At 43.8% G+C, this 22,812-nt stretch overlaps 1 protein-coding gene and 1 long non-coding RNA gene across 2 annotated transcripts in view; both read right to left on the reverse strand.

Moving 5' to 3' along the window:
• The window catches only part of LOC134225454 (uncharacterized), a 565,870-nt gene that overhangs the window by 31,486 nt on the left and 511,572 nt on the right, over positions 1 to 22,812 (reverse strand). The gene's annotated exons all lie outside the window — the stretch shown is intronic.
• LOC134225448 (insulin-like growth factor-binding protein complex acid labile subunit) lies at positions 19,418 to 22,589 on the reverse strand. Its single transcript, XM_062705531.1, has one exon. The coding sequence runs from the start codon at positions 22,030 to 22,032 to the stop codon at positions 20,233 to 20,235; it is 1,800 nt and encodes a 599-aa protein (XP_062561515.1). The 5' UTR covers positions 22,033 to 22,589; the 3' UTR covers positions 19,418 to 20,232.

Below are 22,812 nucleotides of genomic sequence, written 5' to 3' on the forward strand. Positions count from 1 at the left end.
CCACTTTAGTTTTTCATCATCGTTTGGTAATGTTTTTAGCACAAACCATTATAAAATACATGATAAAGTGCTTTGTGATGACAGTACGAGCCATTCTCTGGAACTAACTTAAAAAATTCGTTGTTCTATGGACAGATTTTTTTTGAAATGCTCCTGACCTTGACCCTTTTTATAAAAGAAACGATCGAGCATAAAGCAAAGGTTTTCTGAGAAATTAGGGCTCAGGGCTAATCTCTCAAAGCTCTCCATATTATTAGCAAAAACTAATCATTAGCAGAAACTATTAAATACTCCAAGACTTCTTGTAAAATCTCAATGCATCATTATGGGGTTTGAGTATATTAGATCAGTGCGCAGCAAGCCATGACTCGTCTTCTTCTGGTCAGACCTCCATGGCGTGCACACGCACCCACGGAGAGCTGCTGTCATAACAATTCGGCGGCCATTTGAGGCCACACATTTTGGCGATCCTGCCAGATTATTTGTTGGATCCTGACGCTGATTTTAAAAGGTGAGTTGAATTCAACTGGTAATGTGCTAATGTGTTAAAATATCTGATGATTAAAAAAACGAAGAACGCTGCAAAATGGATTGTGGTTTGGAAAATCACAAAGCGCGTCTGGAAAACCGCTGGAAAATGAATTGTGGTTTGGAAATTTACAAAGCGAGTCCGGAAGATCGCTGGAAAATGGATTGTGGTTTGGAAAATCACAAAGCGCGTCTGGAAGACCGCTGGAAAATGGATTGTGGTTTGGAAAATCACAAAGCATGGGAGACCGCTGGTTTGTGGTTTGCAATACCACAAGGCGTGTCTGGGAAACTGCCGAAAAAAATATTGACAATCTAGAAAATCCCAAGGTTGGTCATGGAAGCATTTATTTTGGTTGAAATAAATTTAGTTTGAAATGTATAACTTAGCAACTTTTGTATACACAAGCTAGTTCTATCGAAATCTGAGAGATATGGAGATCTATCGTATGCTACAAAGTTGTTTGGAAGACTTAATATATTATCTTGAAGTTTATTTTAATAAACTGAATGAAAAAAATTACTGACTTAGTAGTCGTAACGGAATTACCCGTTGGATGAGATATCCAACATTCACGAAGCTCAAAAAAAGATGCCAGCATTTACAAAGTCATAAGTTTGGAGTTTTTGGCTAATAGTACCGGTTAGCATAAGTCTAAAATTTAGGTATATACTTATGCTATCCCATTTAAGTATGATATCTCTGCGAAATTTTAGATAAATATCATATCCTAGGCCAGATGTTCCCAAACTACTTGTACATGCGACCCACCTAGCAGAATCGCATATTGCTTGCGACCCTCCCACATTGGCTTTCAGAATTTGGATAAAAATAAGTTCGCGTTAGATTGAACAAACCATTATGAATTGCTTCATATCCCATCATTATATTACTTTGAATGGATTGGAAATGATTTGGAATTCGAACGGATTTGGATTAGATTTTGGTTGGATTTGATTGGAATGGATTTGAATTAGATATGGATTGGATTTTGATTAGTTTTTGGTTAGATTTGGATTGGATTTGATTTAGATTTGGATTAGAATCAATCAAATGCAATAGATTGGATTTGGATTTGGAACGGATTTAGATTGGATTTGGATCGGATTTAGATTAGATTTTGATTGCAGTGGATTTGGAATGGATGTGGAACAGATTTGGATTGAATGTGGAATGGATTTGGATTGGATTTAGATAGGATTTGGATTTGATTGGAATGGATTTGAATTGGGTATGGATTGGATTTGGATTGGATTTGGCCTGGATTTGAATTGGATTTGATTTGGATTGGATTTGGCCTGGATTTGAATTGGATTTGATTTAGCTTTGGATTAGAATTGCATTGGATTGGATTTAGGTTTGGAACGGATTTAGATTGGATTAGGATTGGATGTTGATTGGAATTGGATTGAATGTGGCTTGGATTTTTATTGGAATTGGGTTGGATTTGGATTGAATTTGAATTGTTTCGATTTTATTGTATTTGACAAAATCTCAAAATTTATTGTTCTCCATTCACTACATAAATCCAAATGTACTGGCTGTGATAGATTTGTGGGACGAAATAGGGACAAAGTAATGGATCAAGATTCGTCTTTCGCAACCCATCATTGATCAGCCCACTACCTACCTGGGAGTCGCGGCCCACAGTTTGGTAACACATGTTCTAAGCGGTTGTTAGCAAGTTTAACATCGATATGTTGAAGGTCAGCTTGCTGGTATTACTATATATGAAGCTGATAGTTGGATTTAATGGACGGTATAAGATATTTAGATTATTGCTACAATATAAAATGTTTTTGTGAGATCAATTACCAATGTTGTTTAACATTTTAATGATACAACCTATTGACTTGATTTTCGTTGTTCTACGATTGAAAACTACGATGATCATACAAGTTTATTTTGGTGTTCAGTTTTCAACGGAAATCATCGGTTTCTCAAAAGCAATATGTTCATCTTTGTCTCGCCCAAATAACTTTAAAAACAATCAATGCGTTCTATGCTAGAGGATTTTTTTTTGCCTTTTTTTAATGAGAGAAGAAGGGAAATGTGGGGTTTGAGTATATTACCATCAGCTTGTAATTATACACAACACCTCAGCGTGTCGATCAGTGCGCAGCAAGCCATGACTCGTCCTCTTCTGGTCAGACCTCCGTGGCGTGCACACTCACCCACGGAGAGCTGCTGTCATAACAATTCGCTCCGGCCATTTGGGGCCACACAATCATTGAGCACTTTTTGAAATAGAAAGAATTCCCAGGAATCCTTAAAGACTCTGAGGATCCTTCGGAAAAGATTTTTCTTTTACAACTACGGAAACCTCCTTGATTGTCAGTTTAACCTCTGATAAACTTTCAAATCTCCGATTAACTTCAGAAAATAAAACAGTATTGATAGTATCAAATCCTTCATATTTCCATATGGTGTGTTCTTACCATAATCATGGGTAGTGTGGTATCCTGAGTTAAGTGTGTATCTGGTTGTTGGGCAAACTGACAGTAGTGTGTAGACTCCAGGAAACAGGGAGCTAAATCAATGAAGTGTTCCAAAATGAACTTACGAAATATGTGTTTAATGAGAATCAACCAAAATGACTATTCCCAAGAATACCACATTGACGATCCTGTCATGATTAGTGAACAAATTGCTGTTGAAATTCTTGATAATGTGAGTATATTATATAGCTAAATAGCCATGGCTCAAAAAAAATAATAATGATAATAAAATAGACACGTTGAAGTTTTTTTATATGGTTGCCAGGCATAGGGTTATGGGGTTTTCGACTCGTTCACTTATCCACACTAAAAAAAAAATCACTCATTTTTATCGGCAAAAATCTGAAAAAAAAAATGCCATTAGGTGGGAAATGCTACACTCAAAATGTATGTGTGCCACACATAAATAGTATGATTGGATTTTTATTAATATATCATGATAAAAGGTAAAATGATGGTTGAGCCGGTGAAGTCCATGGCCAAACAAACAAAAAAAAAAAGAGAAGGAAATGAATAAAACAGAAGGAGATTTGAAATTGAAAAGTGTTCGTTCTTTGAGGAAATAATATATTTTGATATTGGGATTGTTTGGGCAGGTGAAGTCCAGGGCCAAACAGTTTGAAAAAAAAAATGAGATCGAACAGGATTAGGTCCATTGTCAATCACTATGGAAATGCGCCGAGTTAAGCTCATGGCCATCGAAAAAAAAAATGAATGGAAATACATAAATATTTTATTTTGAGCCAACAAGAAAAATAAATAAAAAAAGGTGTGGTATACTTTATATACTTTGGCATACATTGTGTATTTGGAAATATTCAAGAGTAAATGCATTCGAAAAAAGAAAGTGTGATTTAAGTGAATGAAACATGTTGGCACAACCTAATTAGAAGATGGAATGATTAAAGATTAAAGATGAGAAAGCTACGAATTTAAAACTGTGGTCGTGTTTGTTCCCAAAAAAGGAAATGTAAATTCATTATACCGGTTCGGTGGATTTGTTTGAGCGTGTGTGATTCGATATTATGTTTAAATATTTTACACTGGGGTAGAAGCTTTCATATCCGTTCATGTTTTTTTGGAGACCTCTTGTTGTCCTACTCTTTCACTAGATGACGAACCAGGGCAGAACTGAAAATACCAATTGCAATCGTAGAACATTGTCGACAGGAAGGCGGCATTGTTGACTGGATTGCATTTAAGCTTTCTTTTTGTCAGTGCATTACAGTGCAATTAAAGCACGAGGTGAAAATCGCAAAATCAGTAACTGTAGTCGGGGTTTATTTCTTCTAATACCGTGGCTGTGGAACACATTTTATGAATTCTAATATACCAAAAATGAGTGGTATTTGGCGAGAAAGTGAGCATTCATCATCGGATGATACCGATGCGGTAGAAACAGTAAAAAACATTCCTGTCGCAGTTGCAAAAGTGCCGAGTGTGTCAAAGTGGTTATCGGGTACATGGCCGCTGAAACCGTTTGACGAGTCGTTACCAAACAACAAGTGGAAAGCGGAATGGGTTCGCTTCCGCGATCAGTTCGACAGAATTGTCTCATGCAAAGCACCCGTTGTTCCTGGTATGAGATTGACAGGGATGAAAATTTTTGCCGGAAATTATTTATTGAGCATTATTGAATTGCACGAGAAACTCATTGATCAGCAGTCGGTCGACGTTTATGCTGACACCGTGATCGCATTAAACAGGTATTTCAGTCAGACGTGTGACTCTGCTAAGGAACGATTGAAATATCGGGAAATGCGCATGAACGTAAACGAATCTTTTGGAGACTGGGTGCTGCGGCAAGAATCTCAGGCAAAGTTTTGTGAATTCGCGGACCAACAGCGAGAAGAGGAGTTTGTTCATGCTCTACTGAGGCGTTCGATTACAGAAATTGCAGATAAACTCTACGAAATGTCGGACGTATTTGAGAATGACCTCCAACGTATTATCAAGCACGGCAAACATTTGGATTATATCCGAACGGAAGCGGCTGAGATGAATCGGCTACCGAAAGCTACAATAAACAATCCGATTTTGGACAAGGGCGTAGAAGATGTTGAGATCCGACCCGTTAACGCTGTTCATTCACTGAGACCGAAGTTAGGCTCGCATCGAACCGTATCACAAAGCACAAATGGCACCGGATCGTAACCAGTCTCGTTATCGAACCGGGGATTTCCTGACACGAGATAATCGCGCTGCAAATGAAGTTAGATCGTGTACGAAATGTGGTCGTTTGCATGGTCCCAGGGAGTGTAAAGCGTTTCGGGTAAACTGCTACTCGTGTGAAAATGTTGGCCATTACGCTGAGTTCTGTCGCACACCAAAAAGTAACGATAGCAACCGTTTTCTTGATCATGTTAGTGGGGTGAAGACCGAAGCGGAGCGGATTAATCAGTTGATAACTCAAAAACCTGATTTTAGACCCTAGGCTTGTTGATTGTGTGATCGGACAGTTTTTTATAGATTCTGGGGCCACCGTGAATACGATAACGACATATGCTTGGAAGAGGGTTGAAAGGAATTGCAGATCGGTGATTCATGATGTGGTATCACTCCCAGAGGAAAATTTGAAAGCCTATGCACAACATCGTTCCCTCGAAGTTGAGTGTTCTTTCAGAACTTATATTGGCGTGGCTAATCGCGATGGACCCTTGCAGTTGGCTAAATTCTTCGTCGTAAGAGGAACTCAATTATCATTACTCGGGTTCAATACTTCACAGAGCATGGACCTTATCCGTGTAGGCCTACCGAAAGATTATGCAGTTAATAACGGGTTTGCGGAAAGACTTCAAGCTATTTCTTGTCTAATGACGGAAACTCGGGAGTTTCCAAAAGTTCGTTTCGATCCCATCAAGTTCAAAATAGACGAAACTGTAACACCCCGGCAAATTATCAGATATAATATTCCGAAAGCATTCGAGAAAGCTACGAACGACAGATTGCGAGCTATGGAGTTGAGAGGCAAAATTGGCAAAAGGCAAATTAGTCATTGACTATAGGGCGGTAAACAAAGCAATAATTCGCGAGCCTTACCCCATGCCATCTTTGGAAAGAATTTGGTCAGAAATACCGAAAGAACCATGTGTACACATTTTGGATGCATATTTCCAGGATGCATATTTCCATGTTGAATTGCATGCAAGTGTGCGTCACTTCACAACATTTATGACAGCGAATGGGCTCATGCGTTTTAAAAGGCTACCATTCGGTTTATCATGTGCACCCGAGCATTTTCAACGGGTAATGGAAAAACTATTGATCAGATGTAAGAAGCGCATAGTTTATCTGGACGATATTCTTATGTACGGAGAATCAATAGAGGAGTTGGAGAAGAATGTGGAGGCCGTTAAAAGGGTGCTTCATGAGAACAATCTCACCATAAATGAAGGGAAATCCACGTACAATAAACAAATAATAGAATTTTTGGGATTCACTATTGATGGGACCGGAATTCTGCCAGCTAAACAGAAAATATCGGACATTAAATCATTTGAAAGACCCAAAAACACTGCAGAAGTTCTGAGCTTCCTGTGTATGATGACCTTCATAAGTCCGTTTATCCGGAGTTTTGCGCATAAAACTAAGCCTCTACGTGATCTGTTGTCAAATGATTGTAAATTTGAATGGAATGAAGAGCGTCAAAAGGCTTTCGACGCACTCAAAGATGCGGCTGAGAATGATCTGATAAAACGTGGATATTTTGATGACAATGATGACACCATTTTGTACACCGATGCGTCCCCTTGGGGGATCGGTGGTGTATTAGTACAGGAGAGGGCTGGAACTGACAATCGACGCATTATCGCATGTGCGTTAGAAAGTCTAACTGCACCTGAGCGTCACTATCCACAGTTGCATAGGGAAGCCTTGGCCATTATCTGGTCAATGGAACGATTCGCATATTATCTCTTGGGAAGGAAATTTACACTGAGGTGTGACAGTGAAGCACTTATGTTTATGAGTAACACCAAGGATAAAGATGTCGGTAAACGAATTTGGTCCCGGGCTGAGGGTTGGATAATGCGGATGGATCACTATTACACTATTACGAGCACGTGTTAGGGAGTGACAACATCGCTGATGTCGCCTCGAGAATTGGCGTCATGCGAGATGATCCACAATTTGGAATGGATAAGGAACCGCATGAGCTATGCACAGTTACGACAGACGCAGAGATTATTACTGATCATCTGTTGGCTTTGACCACATCGGAAGTAAAGAAGACGCTGGAAAAGGATGATGAACTTCAAACCGTTATCAAATGGCTCGAGAAGACAGAAAAATGGCCAGAGCAAATCGCAAAGTACCATCCTTTCCAACGTGACATGTACATGCAAGGTGTCTTGTTAATGAAACAAGAGAAGATGGTTCTACCAAGCGTACTGCGGGCCCGCGCACTTCTGTTGGCTCACCGCAGCCACCCAGGTATGTCTACTATGAAACATTTTCTACGGCAAGGTTTGTGGTGGCCAGGTATGGATAGAGAAGTGGAAGACTTTGTACGGAGCTGTCCGGAATGTCAGTTAGTAACTGCATCGAACCATCCATTGCCTATTAAGTTGACGAGGCTGCCAAAGAATCCGTGGGATTATGTCTCTATGGATTTCTCGACTGCGTCGAATATACACAACTGGAAAGCTCTTATTCTCACTGATAACTATTCGCGGTTTTTAGTAGCAATTCCCATGGATAAAACAGATACCGATGCGGTCAAGAACGTTCTCAGACGTGTTTTCAACACATATTACATACCAAAAACATTTAAAGCTGATAATGGGCCCCCATTTAACAGCGCTGGTCTAATAGCTTCGTTGCAGAGAGTATGGGAAATAAAACTCATTCATAGCACACCATTGAATCCAACAGAATATGGGCTCGTGGAAAGATGCATGCATAGTATCAATAAGATAACTTCTATCGCGAAACTTGGGAGGAAAAATTGGAAAGAGGCATTGGCTGATTACGTAGCAGTGTATAACACATGGCCACATCATGTTACGAAAATACCACCAGCCGAATTAATGTTCGGAAGAACAGTAAGAGGATTGCTACCAGATATACGGACGGATTATCAGCAAATATTGGACGAAGAACTCCGAGACCGAGATCAAGCATCCAAATTCAATCGAAATCTCCGTGAAGATTCCAGGCGCAGAGCTACCGAATTGGATATTATGGTAGGAGACACTGTACTGGTTAGTCAGGCGAAGCGCGATAAAACGGATTCACAATATAAAAATGCTTTCCATGAGGTAATTGGAATAGAAGGAGCTGGCCGTGCGACAGTAAAGGACTTAACCACACAGAAGGTTTTTAATCGTAATGTTAAATTCTTTTAAAAATTCGTTGAACGAAAGACAATTGAACCAGAGGAGGATGCACGCAATCAACAGGATGACAATACAACTAGCAAACACTCGCAGGTAGACATAGAGGTGTCTACTGCCGCTACCACGAGTAACGATGAGGAGCCTTTGTCTAAACGCCGAAACGCTAGGGAAATTAATCGACCTCAAAGATATCTGAATGTAGTGAATAACGATATTTAAACTAATCATACGCATACAGTGAAAATTAGACTTTGTTGATGGAGAGGATGTAGTATCCTGAGTTAAATGTGTATCTGGTTGTTAGACAAACTGACAGTAGTGTGTAAACTCCAGGAAACAGGGAGCTAAATAAATGAAGTGTTCCAAAATGTACTTACGAAATATGTGTTTAATGAGAATTGGTTGATTCTGACTATTGACTATTGACTATTCCCAAGAATACCACAGGTAGGACAATGCTTCGACTGTCCTACCCAGTTATTTATATGTTTACTGGAGCTCGGCTGTACGAATCTCGGTAAAAGTTGAACAAATTGCTAAGATTCCGGTTAATAAAATTAAGTGTGTACAGTTCCGAAACTCAAATTATGATTGTTCAGCATAACTAAGAAAATGATCTACCATTATTTCAGCCCCATACGCGTTACGGTTCTTTCATCTCATGCTCTTGAAAAAAAAATATTGGAAAAGCACGTGGTTTACAAAATGGCCGATTTCTGGCTTTATTGTATAATCATCTTAACTTGTTTAAAATAGGAATTAAAAATTACAAGCGAAAACAACAAAAAATTGCACCAACAAATCATAAAAATAACAGTTTTGCTACTTACAAGAACAAACTAATAGCTCAAGATATTGTTAAGTTCTTGTTAATGATATGGAAATGCTAATATCATCTCCCAAACTTAGACGCACATGCTCATAATAGATTTAGAGGCGAAAGTATAGAATTGATAGTTCCGTTAGGATGCGGCAAGCATGAAGAATGTTTTTATAGAAGTCGATTTGAAAGCGGGCGGAGGGGAATATTGGCACATATCGCACGATCTTCCTTCTGCCAAACTCCCGTACACTCAAATCCATTGGCGTAACTACAGGGGGGCTAGGGGGGGCTATAGCCCCACCTAGAACTAAATTAGCCCCCCCCCCCTAGAATTTTTGCCACTTTGCATGAACATTGTACTTATCTAGCTCTCTGATCATATATAGGCGTAACTGCCAGGAATGAGTTCTCTTCATTCACATCTCTCTCTCTCTCTCTCTACGAAACATTGAATCTATTTTTTTTAAATCGAACTTCGAACAATTGTTATAGGGGGAAGGCGGCTTTGGCAGGTTTTGTTCTATTATTGGCAGAAGGGTTTTCGTCGACCGAATTTTATGAAATTTGGCCACAATATTCTTTGATATGCAAAGAATGTTCAGGCCAAATTTGAGCCTAGTCAGTCATAAAAAACCCCCCTGCCAATAATAGAACAAAACCTGCCAAAGCCGTCATTCCCCCTATCTTACGATAGGAATGTTAATCACGAAAAATAGTACGCTCCCTTGATTCTCCAACGCCAGAAATCATTACTTTAGGAAATTGAAGTAGAAACAGTGGTTCCATGCTGATGCAATGCTGATTGAATAAATAATAGAAGCAACAGACTAATAAAACAAACACAATTTTTAAAATTTTGATTGGATAAAGAAAGTTCTAGTGGCACACTGAACTGTATGTATGGTCTTAATATTGACACAACATAAAATGTTGGACAAATTGTTTAAGGAACACAGGATGCTTAGCTTATCAGCAAATTTTTAAAAAAGCCTGCTTTAAATTAGTTTTCTCAGCAAGTATTTAAGCTTTAAATATTTTAACTCACTTACACTCAACCTCCTGTGAAATGATGGTTCTCAGACGAACCGACAATGCGCCTTTCCAATCACAGGCATAATCAGAATTTTGAAAGAAAATTTATTTTGTCTACTCTGACATCAACGTCAGATGATTTGCCATCCATGATGAAAGAACTTCTGCAGCGTCGCCAAGCGATTATGATTTGCACTTTGAAGTATGTTCGTCTCGGGTTTGTTTTCAATAATTTTCCTTTCAAATTACAAACAGAAATAAAATCTGAATTTTGAAAGAAAACGACTGACGCCAACGTTTCTGCAGCGTTGCTCTCCGACGAGCGTTTGTGATTCTGATACTGACGGAAACTTCCTTCAGTACCGCGGGAATGCAACCGACGTCATTGTTTGCTATCAACCCTTTCTTTTCATAAAATGCTGGTCCTGAAAAGAGTTGATTTTCAATCCACAATGCGTCTTTCGAAACACTCACAGTCACAGCAATCAAACGTTAATCCGAACCTTGCGTTAAAAATTCACTGCTGTCCGACGGCCGCTCGATGATTTTCCGCTAAGACGCTAAGAATAAATGTTCAGCACCGCCACTGATATCCCGAGACCGCAATCGACGCCTAAAAAGAACAGATTTTCTTTCCACAAAGCGCTTTTCTAATCACTGATAGAAGCGAACGATAGTCTGAGCATTACGTGAATATTTCTCTTGAGTACTGCTATTTTCGGTGATGGCCAGCGCCTTCTAATCCATAGTAATTAATAGTTGGGGAAAATCTTAAAGAGTTCGTCGATTGATTGATACCAAAATCTCGGTACTTTTCGTGGAGGTCTCCAATTTGAATATGCCGAATTACCTCCCTATCTTCGCAAAGGAAGTGATCCTACGTCAAAAATTAGCCCCCCCCTAGAATTTTTCGTTAGTTACGCCAATGCTCAAATCATTAAATAAGTTCTTGTTAATGTCAAAACCTGATATTTTTATGATATTTCGGTGTTAGCCTTATGATATACGAATGCAAAATGGTAATCTGGCTTAGAAACCTCGCAGTTAATAACTGTGGAAGTGCTTAATGAACACTAAGCTGCGAGGCGGCTCTGTCCCAGTGTGGGAATGTAATGCCAATAAGAAGAAGAAGAAGAAGAAGTCAGGGGGTCCCGTAGCGTAGTTGGCTACACGTTCGCCTTTCAAGCGAATGGTCATGGGTTCGATTCCCAGCCCCTCCATCAAAACCCTCGTCAGTCGCCGGATGCGCAGCCTATGCGGTGGCGTACTGGGGTGCACGCCTCACCGTCACGGCTGCCTGATGACGACTGACAACTTGTTCTTCTCGGAGGCATTCCTCCAACGTTACCCGGATAAATGGCAACCGGACAATGCAACGATCATTGGATACACGACATGGACAAAACGAACACAATGGACTCACGACGAGATGGACCGGCAACGACAACAACAATGAATAATGGAAAAATCTAAAAAAAATGATTCTGTGTGGATTCTGGCTGCAGAATACCACAGTAGATCTCGGCACAGTAGCGGTTAAGTAACACAGAGTGCCTATCAAATAAATAAAGGAATGAAAAAAAAGAAGTATTGCCTACTTTTTTGTAGAATTCTTATATTCCATGATTTTATACAGATTTATAAGGTTTCGAGCAGCTATAACGCAAGATCACACTGAAGGTAGCTCGGTTCGATTCCGGTCCGGTCCTGGACATTTTTTCGTCTTCCCTGAGCATAGAGTGTCATCTTGTTAGCCTCTTCATACACACACAACAAAATGTTGCGGTCGAAACTACCATTCCGAGGGTTAATTTAAGAATACGCACCGACGATTTTCAGCAGACAACAAAGCCGTTTGATTTTACCATGCGCGCAGTAAAAATCAACTGTGGTCCTGGTGGAATGTTGTTCAATGAACTGAATCAGTGGTGAATTTGTCCGAATGCGTGGTTAATTTAACTGAAAATTTGTGGTTGTTTTAAAAACATGGCGTAGTCTACAAAATAGTAACCGTTACCATGGAATTTTTTTCTGTGCACGAATGCAATGAATGGCAACTTGGCTTAGAAACCTCGCAGTTAAAAACTGTGGAAGTGCTAAATGAAAACATGGCTGCGATCTGGCAGTGCCCCAGTAGAGGATGTAATGCCAACCAAGAAGAAGGAGTTCACTATCAGAAATGATTTGAGAAAAATATTGCTGTTTTTGGTAAACTTTACGAATTGGAAACGGACGATCCGGATTTCTGAGAAGGCTGTCTTGTGCCAACCTGCGGTTAAAGATAATTAAGGGACCTGTTTTTTTTTTTTTTTTTCCAGTAGGGTGGGAATCTGCATCCAGACACCGGTGGGCTACCGGCGAACGGGGTTTAGCTATTGCCGACCCGCTAAAACCACCCTGTTCACAGACCCTGAGTCTCCCCGGAACAGCCTTCCCGGCATTGCTTCTGGGAGGGGTCCGTGCTACTACGCACGCCCACATACTAGCTACCCACTAGCTTCAAATCACAACTAGCTACCCACTAGTTCCTCTACCTCATAACTAGCTACCCACTAGTTCCACTACTACTTAACCAACTACCCGCTGGTACCTCACCCTCGAGACTAGCTACCCACTAGTCGGCGCTATCCGACTGCTGCTCGGCGCGCCAATTGCGCTGCAAGATGCTGGCAATCTGAGTGGTAGCGGCCGAGACCGCGTTACACTTATCAACCTCTTGACACATCCTCTGGATAAGATTATCCGGAGTAGTGTCCCTCCCGCACACCTCTAGCATTCCGCTTCTAACATCGACGAAACGAGGACATACGAATAGTACGTGCTCGGCAGTTTCGTCGACCCTGGGCAGTCCGGGCAGACGCGAGAGTCCGTATGGCCAAACCTGTGCAGGTACCACCTAAAGTAGCCATGGCCTGACAGGAACTGTGTCAGATGGAAGTGCACTTCCCCATGCCTCCTATTAACCCATCTTGATACGCTAGGTATCAGCCGATGGGTCCACCTACCCTTAGAAGAGTTATCCCAGTCCCGTTGCCACTTGATAGTCGAAGTGACTCTAATGGCTTTACGGGCTCCTCTGGTTCCGCGCATGTCGAAACTCTCCTCGTCTTCCCGTATGACTAGTCCGATGGGTAACATACACGCAATCACACAAGCGGCATCCCGTGATACCGTGCGGTAGGCACTTATCACTCTGAGACACGCTAGCCTGTGTACACTCTCCAGCTTCTGCAGGTTACGTTCGACGCTAAGCGCCGAGGCCCAAGCTGGACCGCCGTATCTGAGGATAGATACTGCAACCCCAGCTAATAACCTGCGTCTGCTGGAGCGCACTCCCGAGCTATTGGACATCATCCTGGATAATGCCGCAATAGCTGTCGAAGCTCTCCTGCAGGCGTAATCTACGTGACTGCCGAAGTTCAGTCTATCGTCGATCAGCACCCCGAGGAGCTTCACCTCCCGCTTGGAAATGATCTCACAGTCGCCCACGCGAACCACTGCCTCCTGTACCGACTTACGGTTGTTAACAACTCAATCGACTCTCCGTAAACCTCCAGCGTTATGTCGTCGGCGAAGCCAACGATCTTAACACCTGGGGGGAACTTCAGTCTTAAAACACTATCGTACATAGTGTTCCATAGCACCGGGCCCAGGATAGATCCCTGAGGGACTCCTGCGGTGATAGAAGCACTACCCTCCCCTCATCGGTCTCGTATAAGAGTACGCGATTCTGGAAATAGCTTTCCAAAATGTTGTACAGGCCCACCGGAATGCCCAACCGGAGTAACGAGAGCGCGATGGCATCCCAGCTTGCGCTGTTGAATGCGTTCTTGACGTCGAGCGTCACTATCGCACAGAATCGAGTTCCCTCCGCTTGCGTTGTATCGCTACTTCCGCAGTTTTCACAACCGAGTTGATAGCATCCACCGTGGACCTACCCTTACGAAACCCAAACTGATTGCTTGACAGGCCGTTCGTACCTTCGGTGTACGGGGTAAGCCTGTTGAGGATAATCCTCTCAAGCAACTTCCCTGTGGTGTCCAGTAGGCAGATTGGTCTGTACGCCGATGGGTCACCTGGTGGTTTCCAGGCTTCGGCAACAGCACCAGCTTCTGTCTCTTCCACCTATCGGGGAAACTGCGCTCGTCCAGGCATCTCTGCATGGCTGTCCTGAACATGTCCGGTTAGCCATGATCGCTGCCTTCAGAGCGAGGTTTGGAACCCGTCGGGCCCCGGAGCTTTGTTCGTGTCAAGGGTTCGGGCCACCGCAAGCAACTCTTCGTTCGTCACCGCTGCCACTTCAGCCACTTCAGCACTCGCGTTCTGCGGTGCTGGTTGTGGCCAAGGGCTTGTGGCATGGGACGGGAAGAGAACCTCGATAATGCGATTCAACCTTTCCGGCGACCGTTCGGGAGGCGCCAGCCCCCCTCTGGTCTTCGCCATGACTATCCTGTAGGCATCGCCCCAGGGATTAGCATTGGCGTTCAGGCATAGGTTGTCAAAACACTTCCTCTTACTGCTACTGATGGCCTTGTTAAGGGCCAACTTCGCAGCTTTGAACGTCAAGCGGCGTTCATCCCTCAACTGCTCAGAGCGAGCTCTCTGCATCCTTCGCCCAGCCCTAAGGCAGGTTGACCGAAGGTCTGCGATTGCTGCACTCCACCAGTATGCTGGAGGTCTACCGTTCCTCGGTGGTGCCCTCCTCTGCATACTGGCATCGCATGCACGTGACAGGACAGCTGCCAGTGCGTCCCCTGTAAGACTGTCGGTGTTACCTCCAGTCCCAGCGCCGCGGTGAATACTTCGCTGTCGAAGCTTTGGGCCTTCCACCCACGGACCTGACGGGGATTTTCAACCTCGACTGCTGCACACCACAGCTGATCACGTAGCGGATGGCTAGGTGGTCGCTGTGGGTGTAGCCTTCGTCGACCCTCCAGTTCAGTCCCCGGCTAGGCTGGGGCTACAGAACGTAACGTCAATGAACGATTCCACCCGTTCCTACGGAACGTGCTGGTTGAGCCGTCATTGGCTAACACGACCTCCAACTTTGCTAGAGCCTCTGGCAAAGCTTGACCTCTCTGATTGGTGCAGCGGCTTCCCCACTCCACCGCCCAAGCATTGAAGTCCCCCGCTATGACAACCGGCTTCCGACCTACAAGGTCGGACGATAGCCTATCGACCATCCGGGTGAATTGCTCTATTGGCCACCGTGGTGGGGCATAGCAGCTACAATAGAACACCCCGTTGATCTTAGCTATGGCGACACCTTCGACAGGTGTGTGTACGACCTCTTGGACCGGAAACCGGCCTGTTGTGCAGATCGCCGCCATCTTGGAGTCGTCCGCGACCCAGTTTCCATTATTGACAGGGACACGGTACGGATCTGCAAGAATAGCGACGTCGGTCTCTGACTCAGAGACCGACTGCCACAGCAGCTGCTGGGCAGTAGCACAATGGTTAAGATTCAGCTGTGCTACCCGCACGGCGATTTCTTATTGCCACCACCGAAGGGACAAGTAGGTCCACCCATAACATGGTTACGGGCTTGCTTCCTACTAGCGCAGATAAGGCACCTTGGTGCTTTATCGCAGGCCTGCGCAAAATGTCCCTCCTCTCCACAACGACGACAGGTTACTTCGATCCGGCCCCTTGCACTCCCATGACTTGTGACCAGATTCGAAGCACCTAAAACACTTTTCGACTAAAGGTGGCTGGAATATGCTTACTGGGCATATTGACCATCCAACCTTCAGTTTCGACCGCCAGGACCTTTTTGGCGTCCGCTACCGGTAACTTGGAACCAAGCTACCTGCGTGCCAAAAGGTCCACCTCTAAGACGAATAGAAGACCGCTCGACTTCTATATCGCACTGTACCTTTAAAGACGAAATGAGGTCCTCTGCCTCGGTGACTTCATCCAGCTGTTTACACCGGAGGGTCACCTCGGTGCCCAGAGACCTCACTTCCACTCCCTCACCCAGGACCTCCTGGGCCAACCTCTTATAGGCGGTACCGCTCGCCTTTGCTCCACGCTTCAGCACCAAGATCAGTTCGCCTGCCTTGGTGCGTCTGACGCTTCGCACGTCCTCACCCAGTGTCGAAAGTTTTTCGGCACCTCGCATGGTCTTAAGAACGTCGGCGTACCTCTCTTTGTCGGTCTTGACCAACAAGGCTTCGCCTCTGTCCCTAAGTTTCCTTGCGGGGTGAGGACCCTCTCCCCTCCTCTTAGATCTGCTAACGAGCTGCCAGGGATTTTCGGTCCGCTGAGCAGTCGTCGCAGGTTGGCTACCATCACCCTTGGGTTTAGTAGCCTGGGCCGCACCGTTGCCCTTCCCTCGTGGTTTCGCCTGATTGGGTGCCCTCTCTCGACGATCGGGCGCCCTATCGGACTCGACCGTACCGCTGTCCGTAACAGTAAGGCGCCGCTTAACGTTACCGGACCGACCCTCTGACTGCTGCCGGGCGCGTTTGGAGCGCGCCGCAGTCCCTCCCTCGCCGACACTCGGGGTGGTACCAATCACCTCTTGCGTCGGAGCCTTCCCTCCAAGGAAGGAGAAGGGTCCTGCCCCCTTCTCGCTTCCAACCTCCCTCCTAGTGAGCGTGCCGTGTTCGCGTTTTACCGCTTGAACCGACTGTCGAAGTACCAGAAGTTTCTGTTTCAGATCCTTGCTGATATTATTTCGACCGCTCGTGAACTCGATGATCTCATCGAGCTGCTTGGCGACTAACCGGATACCGGTTAGAGGCTCGCCTGGTGTGTTGACTACCTGAGCATCGCTCTGGCTGTCAACCCCTCCCGCTGGGGTAGTGCTGGTCCCGTGCAAACCAGCTACTGCCTCAACACCGTTCTCCTCCCTAGTGAGAGGAGACCTCGCTCGACCCCTCCTCGCGAAGGGGGCTCCCGTCGAGCCTGCGGCGCCCCTACCTCTTGAAACTGGAGTAGACATAGCTCATGGGTCCCCCTTGCAGCTGCCATCGAATCCTACTGAAGTAGTCGCCTCTATGATCTCATGGTTGTCTATGCTTGCAAGCAAGCAGGGAGGCCATGCGTGGGTTGACACTTTCGTGTTCAGAGCCAGATCGGCGTTAGTCAGGAGTTCATCTGAGCCTACTTCCGTCTGGTCACCAACCAGACAGCAGACTGGACAGCGTGCCGCAAGGCCCGCCACGGTTTTATGGGACGGAAGGCAGCCTTGCCATTAGCCCACCCGCCGTTTCGAGTCGGTTTCACCCGGCTCTACTAAGGAGTAGAATGACTCGGCTGTCAGCCCTCGCAATACACAATATAACAATATACAAAACACACAACCTTTAACACGCCTGCCATAACCGTAATTGAGACTTAAATGGCAGCCTAAGTCTCAATGCGCTACCGCGCTCCCTCGTTTGTAGTCCATTTAGCCGCCTAGCCCTTCAACTGCCGTTGATACGCTATCGTTTCCAGCGAGCACCGCGCGGAGGCGAACTACGCTGCCCGCCAAGTAAGGGACCTGTGAATTGATCTCTAAGTACTTGTTTGAAATGGTTTAGAAAAAAATCGTGCTGCTTTAGGACAAGCTTTACAAAACGACTATTTTTATGGATGTTCGAAATTTTATGGAAGGCAGTCTGGTGGTTTAGAAAAAAAATCACGCTGCTCTAGGTCGAACTTTACAAACTGAACATTTTTACAAAGGTTCCGGATTTTTCAGAAGACCGTCTTGTGGCCATCTCCGGTCACAGATGAGCAAGAGTTGCAAATAAACTCCAAGGTCACTGTCAGAAATGATTTAGACAAAATCGCACTGCTCTAAGACGAACTTTACAAAATGACAATTTTTCCGGACGCTCCCCTGCCGGTGTGCCCCTGCGGTTATAATTTAGAAAAAAATGAATTGGCAATTTTTACGATTGATCCGAATTTTCCGAAAGGCTGTCTGGTGGTCTCCTGCGGTCATGAATGAGAACTGTGAACTGAATCCCAATTGTTTAAAAAATGAATAAATAATAATTCATTATCGGTCACGTTTCCTCTTGCACCTGAGCTCTTTAATCAGTTTTAGTTACCCGAGCCTTCTACAGAATCATTTTTGTTATATTCTCAATTGATAAAGAAAGAATTTTGTGTGGGATACATGCTGGTTTGGTGTGAATTGGTCATCTGACTGAAAAGATATCTCACTTTTACTCAATGTGTTGTACTTTTTACAACAGTGCGAGTCCCGGATGGTTTAGAAAAGCACATAAAAAATCGAAATTAACAGTCGGTAGATCTAATTTTCCTATCAATTTCCGCTTGTTTGCATTTCCGTTCTAACATAATTTTATTTTCATTATGATTTTTTTTAAAGAGGGACCATTGGGAAAGACCAGACATGGCGCATCTGGAGGACCGTCGGAAAATGGTTTGTGGTTTGCAAAATCACAAGGCGCGTGTCGAAGACCATCGGTCGATTATTTTCACAGTATTTTATAAAATTATTTTTTTATTGTAATGGACTTAAGCTCGAACTTGATGACTAAAAAAATCTGTCGTCGAATGCAATTTGTTGCGAGCAAATTTGTTATGAGAAGGTTCCAAAAAAATGAGTGTTTTTTTTTGCACACATACATACACATATACACAAAAACAGACATCATCTCAGGTCTTCGAGCTGGGTCGATTGGTATACAACACTATGGGTCTCTGGACCTTCTATAAAAAGTTTGTTTTTGGAACAAACATGTAGCCTTTTGGTAGAGGCAAAACAATATTATTCTACTATGTACATAGTAATGTTCATTTATTGTAGTTTACTATATATACTTACCAGCATTCAAAATTTATCAATCAATTATTGATGAATCATACAGACCTGCTTCAACTGAAAATTACTTCCTCTTCGATTCCATTCCTACCCAGAAGCGACATAACCAAATTCAATCGAACACTGCATTTTGTTGTCAACCCTCACGGCGGAAAGGCCAACGCTGCTCGACTGTCGCACTAGAACCCTGATTAAGACGATCCCACAGTCAGGCAGCAAACACCATCACCCGTCCATTTAGAGCGCAAAGATAGCGAAGATAATTCCATTCGGGGACCGACAACAACGAAGATGAACCAATTTGCCTCCCGTGGCGCAACCGGTTTCAGTCGGAGCCGTACCAGCGGGAAGCTCCGGAGGGAAATGGCGTTGAAACGCCGGAAGAGGGAATGCGATAATTAAAAATGACATTCATTATTGTTTTTTTTTTGTTCGTAACATTTTTCCCGTATCTCAATGTTTTATTTCGTTGATTTTTTTTAATGTTATTCTGCACCACTGATCGTTTGATTTTTTTTTCTGTCAGTGTTTTTTTTTATAAAAGGTTTAATAAAAATACATAACTAGCTTTGTTCGTGTGTGAAAGTTAAGTGTTCGTTTGCGTGTTTTGTGATGTCCTATAATGGTTATTTACACTTAAAAATACTTTTTACACAACAAGAAAGGAAAAGAAACTCTAAAACGAACTCTCTTCCGCTTGGTTTTATCTTGTACACATGTGTTGATGTTTACGTTCCTACTTGTAAAAACAGTTTTCTTAAAATCTTGCGACTTGCGTACCAGCCAATAATCCTTCGCTAAACTATCAGACCTTCGAAAACACAGCACGCGAATCGGGTGTGTTCGTTCCTCCTACTTGTTGCGAGCATCCTTCCGGATCAAGCGGAAAGGACAGTCTTTGATATTCTCTGTTAGATCTCTTCTCGAATTGACTAGAATTAATTTATACAACTAATCTTGTGTGTGAGAGTGTTTGTGTAATGACTTTTTAGATTAAAGTACTGTGAAAAATCTCGATATGACTCATTTTGCTCCACAAATTTCTGGAAGTCGCATACATCCGTCCCCTGTCATTCAATATATTAATATATATAATTATTTTTATACATCTGCTTCCGCTTAGCCTACACCACTAATAACAATTAAGGATCTGAGCACGTGTGCGTTCGAAATAAACGAACTTATGTTTTGATACCAACAGTGGGGAAGGGGAATCTACCTGCGTTGACCTAAGTCTCCGAAACATTCTTCGGAACTTCGTATATGTGATGTGCGTACTGCGGCGAGTAGATGGTTGAACTTTGCCCCGGTTGACTCGGCAGGACCAGAGTGGAGGTCGTCGACGAGCTGGATGCCGGCGTTTGGGGCAACGGCTGCAACTGCTGCTGATGGAACTGGTGGGACTGGGGCTGCGGGGTCCCACCCTGAGACTGATAATGCGGGAATGGCAGCGAGTACTGACCTCCGGCATACAGAGACGATGGGTGCTGATGGTTCCTGAACACCGGGTGATAGTTGTAGGTGTAGATGTTGCAGTGGGGTTGATGATAGTCACCTTCGCCCAGTGTCTTCTGGATCTCCATGTCCTTTTCTTCCTGGAGAGTATCACGTTTGTTGGTTCGCCAGTGTCGGCGGAATGTTTCCAAGATTCTGTGCCGCAGTCTGTAGACGATCAAAACAAAGGTTGTAACAGTGGCAGCGGAAGCAACGATGATAGCTCCAAAGATGGCTCGTTCTTTAGACTGTAGATGTTTGCAGCCAAGCATTTCCGTTGATATTTCCCTCAATGGTTGACCATGTAGGCGATCGGGAGAGACGCAAACAATTTGAGCTTCTTCAGTTTCAACATTCTTTCGATGGATCAAATTGCGCAGCCACAGCATTTGGCAGTCACAGTTGAGTGGATTTTCTGAGACATCGAAATCCGTTAAATGTTTCCACGGCAATATTTCTTCACGGAAAGTGGAAATTTTATTATCTCGCAGAATAACCTTCTTGATACGCGGCAATCCTGAGAAAACACCTTCATCCAGCTCATGTAGCTCCTTGTTGGAAGCAATGACGATCGTTTCCAAATTTGGATTCGACGAAAAAGCACCAGCTTGGACTCGTTTGAGATTCAAAGCACCGGATATGTCAATGCTTCTAAGGTTGTCCAGGCCGAAGAAGGCACCCTCTGGAATAACTTCAAAATCATTTTGACCAATGACCAAGTCTTCCAAACGTTTGAGTCCACTCAGTTGAGCCGTTGGAATCTTCTGTAGATGATTGTCCGACAGATCGACTGAACGGATGTTGTCTAATCCTTTGAACGTATCGATAGTAATGTTAACCAGCATTGATCCATGAATATCCAACTTCCTTAGTGTCTGCAACCCGTCGAAAGCACCTGGTTGAATTTTGTGGAGTGAGTTCGTTCCCATGTACAACTCTGCAAGTGTTTTCAGAGGTGCCAGGGAAAGCGTTGGAATGGTCTTGATTGCATTGTCATCCAAGTAGAGCACTCGCAACTCACTCAAACCTTCGAAAGCTTTCGCATCCAATTGACTGATTCTATTTGTACCAAGGTTAAGCTCTTCCAACTTCGGAAGTACTTTGAACATTTCACTTGTAACCTGGTCGATGAAGTTTTCTCGTAAATTCAATACCCGTAGCTCCGTCATGCCAGCAAATGTTTTATTGGTTAGCGCGCCGATTTTATTATTGTTCAAATGCAGTTGAAGTAACTTCTTCTGATACATAAAAATCGACTCGGGGATGTTCAGCAGGTGATTGTAGCTCAGATCTAACATTGTCAATTCTGTGTAAAACTGAATAGATGAGTCAATCGAACGAATCTTATGAAACTTGATAATCAAGCGACGGATCGATGGGTTCAGTGCAATAGGCAGCACATCCAGCGAACCTTCTCCACAAGTAACGTGTAGCTTTTCATCATCACACGTACAACTGTTGGGGCAGTACGGAATGGATTTAATCACCGGCACGGCAAACGCCAACGTAATAATCACGACCACTTGCGCCTTCATGATTTATATCCAGGTCTTTTCAGCTTCTCTTCACAAACATTGATTTTCTTCTTCCCTACGTCCACGGTTCTCTTAAACGTCAATTATCTTCCAACTATTCCAAATGTTTGTCATAAATTAGAGAAAGGCACTTAACACAAGAATTCGCTTCTTTCCTCGCTTCTTCATTCACATATGGACCGCAACGGCCAAAAACCTCTTCGCCGGATCTTGTTTTGTAAACAAACACTTCATCGACACATTTTCCTCCTCACGATTCCCAACTCGGCCGTGTCTCTATTACGAAAATTGTCTCCGCAATAATGAAAACATAAAAATTCTAGTCCACTTAAAAAACCACTCACACTCTTGAGATTTCTTCTCGAGTTTGTCGTCCTCCGCAAAGCTATTTCCTCCGAATGATAAAACGCCTCCTATCCAAATTTCAACCGAAACAGCAGAACGCGCGCATTTATTTCAGTGCTCCAAAGCTTCTGCAGCGATTATCCGCAACGGACCGGCAGCCAATGAACGATTCTGACGCTAACGAGTGTTGTATTATGACTAAACGCCGAACAATAAAAGCACTCCCTTATATGTTCTCGCCACACACGAACGGCACTCACAAAACCGAACCCGAACCGACCAAAGCGGAAACGGTAAGGATGGGGTTAATCGGTTCCCGCGAACAGAGGCCTAAAGCAAACCGAACCAAAAACAAGCCGAACCCGAGGCGGTGCACTCACTCTCTCGCGTTCGCTCTCTCCCTCGAGTGTCAATGTAAACAACAGTCCGAACGAC

This window comes from Armigeres subalbatus, chromosome 3 (genome assembly GCF_024139115.2).
Source record: "Armigeres subalbatus isolate Guangzhou_Male chromosome 3, GZ_Asu_2, whole genome shotgun sequence".
In the NCBI taxonomy this organism is placed as follows: domain Eukaryota; kingdom Metazoa; phylum Arthropoda; class Insecta; order Diptera; family Culicidae; genus Armigeres; species Armigeres subalbatus.